This window comes from Felis catus, chromosome A1 (genome assembly GCF_018350175.1).
Source record: "Felis catus isolate Fca126 chromosome A1, F.catus_Fca126_mat1.0, whole genome shotgun sequence".
Lineage (NCBI taxonomy): Eukaryota > Metazoa > Chordata > Mammalia > Carnivora > Felidae > Felis > Felis catus.
The window spans coordinates 104,778,325-104,790,371 of record NC_058368.1 but is presented as its reverse complement, the minus strand read 5'-3'; the positions used below and the strand labels follow the sequence as shown (position 1 = coordinate 104,790,371).

Below are 12,047 nucleotides of genomic sequence, written 5' to 3'. Positions count from 1 at the left end.
CTGTGCTGGACATTAAGTGAGTAAATTAGCTACAGAGCAGTGAAAACAACAGACAAAATTTTAGGGGCCCTACGTCCCAGAAGGAAAGACAGTCCCAAAACAAAAGAAAACAAAACAAGATATTTTCAGTGCCATAAAAAAATTAAAAAGGAGATGTGATCAAGAATCATGGGGAATACTCTTTATATATAAAGGTTGGGGAAAGCTGAGACCTGATTGGCCTCAAGAAGCCAGCCACATAAAGATCTAGGGAGAAGAGTATTCCAGGTTGAAGGAAGATCGAGGGCAAAGGGAGAAATGAAACCAGTGTGGGGACGCCTGGGTGGCTCAGTTGGTTAAGCGTCTGACTTTAACTCAGGTCACGATCTTGCAGTCTGTGGACTCAAGCCCCACGTTGGGCTCTGTGCTGACAGCTCAGCGCCTGGAGCCTGTTTCGGATTCGGTGTCTCCCTCTCTCTCTGCCCCTCCTCTGCTCGCACTCTCAAAAATAAATAAACATTAAAAAAAAATTTTTTTGAAACCAGTGTGTCCCATGAGAGGAAGGGAGAGGGCTGGGTAGTACGATACCCAGAGAGAAAGTGTGATGACAAGGGATAGATGGCATAGGGGTGGGACAGGTCAAAAAGAGCTTTGGCGATGATTCCATCTTGGGAAATACTGGGGAGTTCTGTTTTATAGAACAGTTTTGCAAGGTCACTCTGGGGTCACTACAGAGAACTGACCCCAGTTGGGCCCAATTAGGTGTAGCATCAGAGGCTATTGGGTGAGCACCGATTAAAAGAGGGCAGTGACATGGATTGGAGAGGTAGCACTCAGGTCATGATCTCACAGTCTATGAGTTCGAGCCCTGTGTCAGGCTCTGAGCTGTCAGCACAGAGCCTGGAGCCTGCTTCGGATGCTGTGGTTCCCTCTCGCTCTGCCCCTCCCCCACTTGCTCTCTGTCTCTGTCTGTCTGTCTCTCTCAAAAATAAATAAACGTTAAATTTTTTTTTAAATAAAAGCTTAGATCTTTTTATATTTTGAGGTTGAACCAAGATTTTCTGATAAGCAGATGTGGAGGGATATTGAAGAAAGCCAAAAGAAAAAAAAAAAAAAAAGGAAAGAAAAGAAAAGAAAAAGGAAACACATGAATACATGATACGGAACGGAGTTTAGTAACATGACAGCCAAGCCTGGTCTTTAACAGCCGCCGCGTGTGGACTAGCGCAAGTAACGTAAACGTCTACAGTGTTCTCAGTAAGCCAGAATGTAAACCAGACATGAATCCATCTGGTAAGGACATCCACGTCCGGAGGTGGAGAATAATGCAGGAAACTGCACCAGGGCTCTGTCTGGGGGACCTCGTGCCCAGCAACTGTGGACAGAGAGAGGCTTCTGCTAAGCAAGGGGGTGGCCTCCAGGACTAAACAAGATGTCCACAACGAGCGTCTCCATCCACTGTTCCACCCACACACTGAAGTCTAGTGGAAGCCACATCTGTCACACAAAGAATCGCAAGTAAGTACCAGGTACAATGCCGAGCAGGGAACAGCTACGGGGTCATCTAATCCTCACGGTTAGATCGTCTCATCCTTATTTCAGCACGAGGAACGTGAGGCCCAGAAACAGCACCGAAAGGACAGCAGCCAGGACTCCTGCAATTCAGCTCCAACACGGGGTTTAGAGGGAGCAGGGGGAGGAGGTTCCCTGACCCTCCAGAGAGAAACCGAGAACAGCCCAGTTTTCAGCGTCCTTCGGAAAGGCCAAGTCCGCATTTTGTGCTCATGACCTCTATGGAAAGATGTGGGCAGTCCATCAGCGAAACTGCCTTCAGGCGGGTCTGATGAACCCTTCCCAGCTCCGTCCTTCCCACCTGTCATCAATGCCCCTGCCCCCACGCCAGTGAGCCCAAAAGATCTCTTAGTCCTGCTGCTTCATCAACCCGATTTCTAAAGTAATTCTGACAGCGCGATTGGGCATGTTAACGACTCACTGTGAGGACTGGGTTCTGAGCGTCTTCTCTTCCCAGACACCATCGATCCGACTATTGTGTCCAGTCGATAGAGCTTTGCAGCAGACCTTGCTGGGGAATAAGCCAGCTTTTTGTGTCTCACGATTTCTGGCTTGCGCTATCCTTCAAATGGATTCCCCGATCGGAATATCCCGCAGGCAAAGTCTTATTACTTACTCCCTGCTGCACAGCACGCCTGCTTTATATAAAAGGTTATCAGTGTTCCTAATGTTGTACCTGAAAATGTTTGAGCTAGTCTTGCCTCCCAGGCATATTTTTACTGCTTCCAAGTACATTTAACCAGAAACGCTATCGGTGGCTAAATAAGCCCCAGTTTCGAATTTCTAAACCGAAATTAATTTCCAGGTTTGCCTCTACTTGGTACTCATTTCAGAAGCCTGCGGAACAAGCTTTGAAAGCTATTTGCGGGCTACTGGTTGATTTAGGGCTCTCCCTTGCATCCTGGAAGTGCCCTATAGCCAGAGGAGAAACACATTTCTCTATAGACGTTTAGAAAAATCATAAACAGGATTATATAGATTGAGAGAACAAATGTGTTACTGCTACTCATGCAAAAGCTTTAAAGGGTTTCCAAAACAAAGAAAGGTCTCAGGGATTGCATATATGTAAGTATTAGAGAAAACCACACATAGAATCACAGGTTGGAAAGGGATCGTAAGTATAATTTGCCCAACATTCTTAATATTATAAATGAGGAAATGAAAAATTACAAAATGAGAACATCCAAAGGGGTGTCATTTAAAATTCATCATCTCTGAGAGTGTGCCTTTGACATCTCTCAGAGGGCTTTTCTTTCTTTTTTTTAAAAACTATTTTTATTTTTGAGAGAAAAAAGACAGAGAGACAGAGCATGAGCAGGGGAGGGGCAGAAAGAGAGAGGAAGATCCAGAATCCGAAGCAGACTCCAGTCTCTGAGCTGTCAGCACAGAGCCCGACGCGGGGCTCAAATCACAAACCACAAGATGACGACCTGAGCCGAAATTGAAGCTTAACCGACTGAGCCACCCAGGTGCCCCTCAGGAGGCTTATTTTCACATTTGTCTGGTGCTGTCAGCCCCTGCCTCCTGCTCTCATTCCTCTCAGGGCCACGGACCCTTGACACTTTAATCAAACCTCCTTTCCAATTTCACGAGGCACTGTACCCTTGTGGTTAAAAAGACTGGCCATAAAGGGGATGTGACTATGCCTCCACCATTTAGTCGGTGTTTAAACTGAGACAAGTCATTTAATTGTTTGGCACGTCTGCTTCTTCATCAGTAAAATAGGAACAAGAATTGTACCCATGTCACGTCTGCCACGAGTATTAAACGTGACTCCTATAAAGCCCTTGCGGTGATGCTGTGCACATGCCAAGGACGCAAGGACTATTACCGTCATCATCATCATCATTATGACCCAACTCCGGCACCCTTTCACGTCGGCAGATTGTCTCTGTTGCCAGTTTACCCAAAGAAAGGTCATCAGATACGAACCCCCTCAAGCTCTCCCCACCTTTGCCCACTAGCTCCCTGATTCCACACACCTCTTGACATCTCTGCCAGCCCTTCTTTCCTCTTCATGCCAAATCCAGTTCTCACTCCCGTACCCAGTGCCATTTTTGGCTTTCTCCAGCCACCTCTGTTCTGTGTACCTGCCTCGAAGCCGTGAGCTCTGTGAGGCCAGCGAAAGCTCCACATGCGTTTCCTTATCCCCAGCATCCAATACAGTTCCTTGCACACAGCAATCACTCAATGAAAGCTCACACCATGAACATGCGGATGACCTTCATGGAATCATACAGCTCATTCAATCTAATTAAATAGAACAACCATTCACTCTGCTCCAACCACATGCCAGGCACAATGGAGGCTAACGAGATTAATAACACACAGCGCCTGCCTTCTAGGAGTTGTTTTTCATGCCCTGAAAGAGGAAGAGGGATAGAAGATTGATGAAGGGATGGAGAGATGGATGTTGGGGGGAGGAAAAGGGAGAGGGGGAAGAGGAGGGAAGGGAGAGATGGAGGTAGGTTAGATTGATGTCATATAGGCTAGGGTATGCATTAGAATGCCAATAAAAGTAAAATATGAGTGAGGTTTTTTTTTTTTAAATCATTTAATCAAATTTTAAAAGAAGCAATATGTCTGAGTTCAGTCAAATAAATCATGATTTTACTCCAGGGGAAGAAACTTTGTACAGTCTTCTGACACACTTGTTTGTTTGTTTTTTTTTAATACAGAGAATACATTGAGATCCAGGAAGACTGTCTGTACATCACAGACAGGAATCCATCCGTCCATGGACAAAGTAAACGGTCAGATTAAATCTCCAAGGGAAGCCTTTGTAAACCTGCACCTGTGAAAGTACCTGTTCCTTATTCTACCACGTACATTAGTAAAGAAAAAACACACACACCCAGAGATAGCTGTGTGTGACAGGTATTGATTTACTGCCATCTGATTATCTGGAGTGAATGATCCTGATTATCAGGCAGAAATTGGGTTGCACAGTAGGATAAAGGAGAACCATGTCTGGAAGCCAAGAGATTCCGTGGGTTCCTAAGAAGTATTTCCATGCCCAGAAGTAAAGGTCAACAGAGAAATCAACCCAAAAAAAGGGGGGGGCAGGACAACTGGAGATTCAGATCCTTCAAGGGGGATAAAGGTTGAGGTTGCTCCACCAGGTAAAGAACCCCAAGCAGCTGAGGTGTGAGGGAGGAGGGGGAAAATACAGAATGAGGGGTGGAAAGAGGAAGCCGTATGTACAGTTATAGCCTTGTGACAAATGACAGCAAGGAGGCCTGCAGCAGTTTTTAATATCTTCCATTTGTTCTATGTATGTGTTTGTTTGTAGATGCTATTTTCTGTTTTCCCCTCTCTTTCCACTTTATTTTCTATCCAAGCGGTTCTAAGTCAATTTTAGTCCAGCAAACACACTATTCAGTGGAACCGTGACAGAATTTGAGGAAAAAATCATGTCATCCATAATGGCTATGTAACTGTTGGGTCTTGTTATCTCCTCACTTCGGAAAGAGAGTGAGAATGTTTTCACTTGTAAGACGGAGAGCTGCATCTTGTTGGGTGGAAATGGAGGGCTGTTTCCTTGACGTACAAGAATTCGCATGTGTGTACACATGGGCAGAGAGGAGCTCAGCAAACAAAGGACTGGGTGTAACAGTAGTTATCAGTTTATTGGCTCTCGGTGCTAAATTTATCCATTAACCTGTGCTCTACAAAAGACAATATAGGCCCTTTAAATAGTTTTACTTTGCCAACTGACCAAATGTTAAGCAATCTGTAGAGGGCGCTAGAGAGACACTGCAGGAGGAAAGTTTTCTTTGGTGGTTCCAGCCTGCTAGCTCAACTGACTCCTACAGGGCAGGTGGCTCCCCCAGCACCCTGCTCCTGCCAAGCAAGCACAGGGGGAGGCACTTCTCCAGCATCCGGCTCCGTAGCACCTACATCTTGCATGGTGCCCAGTTTCTGCAGCACGACCAGCTTCTCCAGCCCAGCTCCTGGCTCCCAGAAGCATGGGCCACTTCTCAGCACCCAGCTCCTACGCTAGCAGGTGAGTTAGCTAGTGGCTAGCAGCACCTGTCAGCCAACAACTTCCGCTGGCATCCCTCTGGGCCTTTTCTGTAGCAGAGCACGTCTCATAAGACACTTCTCCCCAAACAGCTTTCCCAAACATCCTATAGTGCAGATTTCTAGCAAATTCCAGAGGGCAGATGTCCATCAAGTTCTACCAGAATAGTACAGCCTCTTGCCGCTCGGTGACCTGTGGTGTACCTTCTCTAAGAACATCTGGATCCCAGCCCTAGTGGGGATTCCTTTTGGACATCCTGTCTCAGCCCTAGAAGTAGCGGCTGCTCCTTAAATCTGCTATTCCTGTGTTCTTTCGAGCGCTATTAATTCTACTAGCCAATTCTTCATTATGCCAGTCCCCTGTTATAGTTAAAAATGTTTCATAAACCCTGTGTCAATATGTCAGTTTGACAAACTAATGGCAAGATATTAACAAGGGGGAAAACTGGATACAGGCATATGGTAACTCTCTGCCATCTTGCAACTTTTCCGTAAATCTAAAACTGTTCCAAAATAAAAAAGGTTGCTTAAAAAAAAGTTTCTGTCGTTTCTGTCTCCGGATTGGACCCTGACCGATGCAAGCAACTAGTCTGATTATCAAGGCAATCATTTTATGGATCTAATATATATCATCCACTGTGTTCATAATAATAACCAGAGAGGAGGGGACAGAGAAATAGAATCTTTGGAAAGGAGGTCATATAAACTGTGCTACTTAGTAGATTACTCGAGCGTGCGTTTTGTTTCAGGAATTATTTGGCCTAGAGTAATTAAACTATACACCTTCGAACAAGTGATATTAAAGCCACTGCTGCAGACAAAACCCAGGTAACAAGACACAGCGCTCTAGCTCAGAACAGCATTTACTTATGTGCTTAAAAAAGGTATCAGAAATGTTTTCCTCAGAGCACCTTTGAAGACTGTGTTTATTTATGCTTTTGTTCATTTTAAAGCCAAAACATAAGTTGTAAAGAATAGACTTAACCTTGCATCAATATCGTATTCTAGGACAGAAAGAAGAGGTGTCCTCAGAATTCTAGAAGCTTCATGCAAAAATCAGTAAATTCCAAAAGAAAGCAACAAGTTACGTTTTAGAAAGCCTCACCTCCAAAATAAGGCAACAGTTTGTTTTCTAGAAGGCCTAAATCAGTTCTGGAAAGTCTGAAACTCATGTAGCCTTTTCTTCACACAAACACTCATCTGGTCTGTTCTCTCAGCTTGAGGCAGGCGTAGTTCTTCGTAAACTAACTCTGAATAACCACTGCAACATACTTGCCAGGGAATTAGTAACAAATCTCACTTTTCAAATACGTCCACTCTTTTCATTGCCACTAGTTTATATAATAAAGTTATTTTTTCTTCAAAATGTGGAGGCGCAACTGATTTTTAAGCTGGAAAAGTTAATGAAAGCAACATTGCATTTGAGGTCAGTCGGCCAGAAAAATGGCTGTGAGCCAAATCCCACATCCCAAACATTTGCCTCTGCGGCATGTGAACAAAATGCCCACTTTCCTCCTGATCTCCAGCAGAAGCAAAACAAAACCCTGCAAGACAGTTATCCATTGGAATTGGAAGCCTTTCAGGGGCAGAAAGACACACACACACACACACACACACACACACACGAGCGCACGCACACACACACACACACACACACACTCCCTGTTGAAGATACAATAAAAAGGCTCTTTCACACAGAATGTTCTGTGCACAGGCAGCACAAGGGACTAGTCCTGGAAATGCTGTTTTAGGGACAGCCAAGAGATCACAAGCCTAAAACAAGTAGTTTCAACAAGATAAACAGTAATCTCCCCGATTCCAATTATAAGCAAGTAAGAATTCTTAAAACCGTTTTATCCAAATGGCTTGAAATCCCTTCAAACTAGTTTCAGAAAATAGTAATGTATGAAATGAGGCTGAATTTGTGTTGTCATCCGATCCTGCTAATTTTTAAAACTATTCTTTCCTTTCTCTAAACGTAATACTTTGGGCATTAAAATTCAGTTGCACTTTGATTCCCCCTCACGTTTTTCAAAGCAAAAGGGAGTACGAAGAGACAGGAAGTAGCCACAATTACACGCGCGGCAACGAGCTAGCCAGAAAACCAAAGTTTTAACTGTGAAATTTAGAAGAGCAACTGTATTATATGAAATTCCACTGCCTAATCCTCTTAATAAAGAATACTAGGTTTTAAGCGCAAGCTGTTCATAGTCCAAAATACCATTATGTTAGAATTATAATTCTAATTATAAAATTATAGAATTATAGAATTCTATATTATAATAATTCTAATTATAGACTTATATAGAATTATAGAATCTAATTCTAATTATAGAATTATAGGATTATAATTCTAACATAATGGACACAAATTATATACCATATTACTATTTGATTTAATACCAAAATGTTTGTGAATTTTCAGTTATGACCAATATTTCTCCCCAACATTTTCTGAGCAAGTACTGATTATTTGCGTACCAGATATCAGAGAAAAATAAACATACTAAGCATTGAAAATATCAATTTTACTTCTGATTTAAAGGCAACAGGTGGTAAATTTTAATTACCATGGAAGTAACCTTGATCAGTCAACATGTAAAAAGAACAGTTAGGACATAACAGTTATGTTACCACAACAGCTTTCCTGAACCAAGGAGCCTAAATTTTGGAACACATATTCATATTTACAAAAGTACCAGCATCGGACTATTGACATCTTCTTTCTAAGGACCTTTCTTTATCCTCAATTAACAACAGTTCTGAACATAATATATACACTGATGTACAAGAAACTGTCTTCATGAGTTGGACTGGGAACCCACACCATACTCTGCATAGGCAACTAGAGGGAAACCCATGGTTCAGGATAAGCTGCAGACAGGGGGGCCCACGCAGCAAAAACACTCCGAGATGGACAAGAACAGGTGGAAACTTACCACTAGAGCAGTTGGTCCCACCCCAGCCAGGCTCACACTGACAGGTGTTCGGAGCAATGCAGCGACCGTGGACACATTTATCAGCACAGTGGGCTGTCAGAGAGAAAATCAATCAAATAAGGAAAGTTGGCACAAGAAGAAAAAAAAAAAAAAAACAACCCAACAACACAGCTGTTTCACATCCCAGTCTCAAGTATCACTTAAAAACAACATGCATGCTTGACAATTTCCTTCAATCCATTCCTTGGCCCTGTCAGGGTCCGCTGTGCAACCAAACAATTCCCCTTCTGATTTTGAGATCTCCAAATAAATTCCTTCATTTCTATGATTTCATTCTACGTCATGCTAAATTAGGAAAGGAGTTGCAAGAAAAACTGCCTCACCCACATTTTTAAAAAAATTATCAGTGACTACCGAATATATCCTCTTTGTTTCAGGAGAAGCATACATATGGGTTCAGGAAAAAAGCCCCAAAGGGAGATAGTGGGACTCCAGAGTGACAGAGTAGACCCCAGAGTAGACCCATAATACCTTCCCTGGAAAGCAAAGTCAAATTTCTTTGGGTGCACGTTACTCCCAACTATGACACAGCAGAACGAGATGCCCTTTTCCTATCAACAAAAATATTCAAAAAATGTCACTGAGGTCTTCAGGGATTAGTAAATCTTCATTTCTGTTTCATTAGTAAATGTCTTAGGTGTGGCCTGACCCGTGGAAGTAAGGGTTATCACCGCAAACATGAGCGGACAGGTAGACTGACATTTCCAAAGCAAAGGTCTGTAGCCTGGTAGAAAGGAACATCAACTATATTCTGTGCCAAACATAAGCATTACGTCCAATGTTAGCGCCGCTCACTTTGATTAAACACCCTTTAGAATGGCTGGATGTATGAGTAATTGTGAGAAAAACACTGTGTAGTTTGGGGTTCAGATATTCCAAAATTTTATGTAAGGATGAGACGGAATAAGGTATCCTATGCTTTACAGATAAGTTTTATTAACTCACGTCTTATTACAAAAGTAAAACAGATTTTAAACCAATAAGCAAAGTAAACCTACCTATGGTTCCATCAAATGGTAACATTTCTATGTATGGAGACACTCAGGAAATTTTCCCTATATATTTTTCTCCTCAAAGAAAAAAAAGAATCTTAATAGTTTTCAATTTTCCTTTCCATTAACATAAAGGTAAAAATCTTCCCACATCATTAAATATTTTTCATGTTGATTTAGGCACAATTATGTGTATAGTTTACATTTGTATATATACTGTATATACAGTGATATACATAGTATATATTTACATATGTATATATATATATATGTGTGTATATATTTTACATACAGTTTCTGGACCAAAAAATGATAACCACTCCTATTATTTTTATCAAAAAGAATTTAGACATGCAGAGATCTAGGGGAAGGCATTTTAGCTGAAGAAAAAGCAAAAAAAAAAGGGGTAGAAAGAAATCAAATGAAAGTGAGAAGATCTGTTTGGGTGCAATGTTCAGAGCAGTAGCTTTAGAAGATGTAGACCTTCCATGAAAAAATGCTCAACATCACTCAGCATCAGGGAAATATAAATCAAAACCACAATGAGATACCACCTCACACCTGTCAGAATGGCTAACATTAACAACTCAGGCAACAACGGATGTTGGCAAGGATGTAGAGAAAGAGGATCTCTTTTGCATTGCTGGTGGGAATGCAAACTGGTGCAGCCGCTCTGGAAAACAGTATGGAGGTTGCTCAAAAAATTAAAAATACAACTACCCTGCAACCCAGCAATTGCACTACTAGGCATTTATCCACGGGATACAGGTGTGCTGTTTCGAAGGGACACATGCACCCCCAAGTTTAGAGCAGCACTATCAACAATAGCCAAAGTATGGAAAGAGCCCAAATATCCATTGACAGATGAATGGATAAAGAAAATGTGGTATACACACACACACACACACACACACACACACACACACACACACACACAATGGAGTATTACTCACCAATCAAAAAGAATGAAATCTCGCCATTTGCAACTATGCGGATGGAACTGGAGGGTATTATGCTAAGTGAAATTAGTCAGAGAAAGACAAAAATCATATGACTTCATTCATATGAGGACTTTAAGACACAAAACAGATGAGTATAAGGGAAGGGAAACAAAAATAATATAAAAACAGGGAGGGGGACAAAACAGAAGAGACTCATAAATATGGAAAACAAACTGAGGGTTGCTGGAGGGGTTGTGGGAGGGGGGATGGGCTAAATGGGTAAGGGCCACTAAGGAATCTACTGAAATCACTGCTTCACTATATACTAATTTGGATGTAAATTTTAAAAAATAAAAAATAAAGTTAAATAAAAAAAAAAAGGTGTAGACCTTCAAAATCAAAGTCAGTTGTTAGGACTGAGAATTAGCTGGGAATATTGTAAGAAACATATAGAATTATCACAACAAACCATCAGGTAGAGGACACCACAAGGGAATAAAGTGACCATCAATTTGAAGAACTAAAGACTCACTTCCTTCACCAGAAGGCCATGTGGTGAGGGACGCCACGTCAAGTGAGCTTGGGACGTTGGGCCGGTGTAGAGATATTAACACTAGCATTGCAAGGAGATGCTCAGCAACTTCCCCAAGTTGCTGTGATTCAGACAATCACATATTTCGCTGTAATTAAAAGCAAAATCAGCCTGTAACATATGAATACACCGGCTCTCTAAAATGTTGCCTCATGCTGCCAGGTTAAGTCAGTACGTGCCAACCTCAGGGTTCAGCGTCTCCTGCCATCTCTAAGCATGTGTTTGGTATTGCAGATGTGCCATTCATTTGTAAGGTCATGGCTCTGCACTGTTCTCTAAAATGTAGATTTGCACATACAAGCCAGAAAACCACCATACCTGGAGTATGCAAGGGTCAATTCATTGCCACAAAAGGCTCAGTCTAATTGCACAGGGGGCATGCGCTGGATGCTGGATCACACCATGTTATGTGGCAGCCTGTGCACACAGCCACAGGACACTCCCACCTCACCCAGAGCGCTGGCACCCACCGTAATATGTAAATATGACAGTGCCTTATCTCACTCGTCTTACGCACTCAGGACATCTCTGTCTGAGGCATGTTGCAAACCTAAGTCTTCCTACCCCGATTTACCAATTTCTCCTTACTCAAGATAGTAAAACTATTCAAAATGCCATTCGCACATCTAAGAAGTTGTAAAGATCAGATCCTAGTCGCCTTTCGTATGAAAGAAGAGCTACCCGAGAACACAGAAATTGGATATGGCGGCCGCTGAAAACAAGGGTTGCCCATATCCTCAAATTTCACATTTTTGAGATCGCTGAGTAATGAATATGAATGCTCTCATGTTTGATTCCTGATGGGATAAACTTTGTGTTTTATGAAATGAACACCAAGCAGTCCAGTCAGCTACAACAGATAAAAACAATAATCCTGTGATAGTAATGTCAAAATCCAGATTATTTTTATAAATGCCTTGAACTAACATTTGGCCAAAGTCTGGAGCAA

At 42.2% G+C, this 12,047-nt stretch overlaps 1 protein-coding gene and 1 long non-coding RNA gene across 3 annotated transcripts in view; one reads left to right on the top strand and one right to left on the bottom strand.

The window, feature by feature from the left end:
• LOC123385654 overlaps positions 1-4,342 on the top strand; it is a 31,718-nt gene extending 27,376 nt beyond the window's left edge. Inside the window, exon 3 of the long non-coding RNA XR_006598592.1 lies at positions 4,230-4,342. This is a non-coding gene — a long non-coding RNA (uncharacterized LOC123385654). The remainder of the gene's footprint in view (positions 1-4,229) is intronic.
• The window catches only part of MEGF10 (multiple EGF like domains 10), a 177,518-nt gene that overhangs the window by 80,008 nt on the left and 85,463 nt on the right, over positions 1-12,047 (bottom strand). For both annotated transcript variants that reach the window (XM_006927570.5, XM_045058512.1), the window contains exon 5: positions 8,514-8,606. In XM_006927570.5, the coding sequence (XP_006927632.2) occupies positions 8,514-8,606 (93 nt within the window). The remainder of the gene's footprint in view (positions 1-8,513; positions 8,607-12,047) is intronic.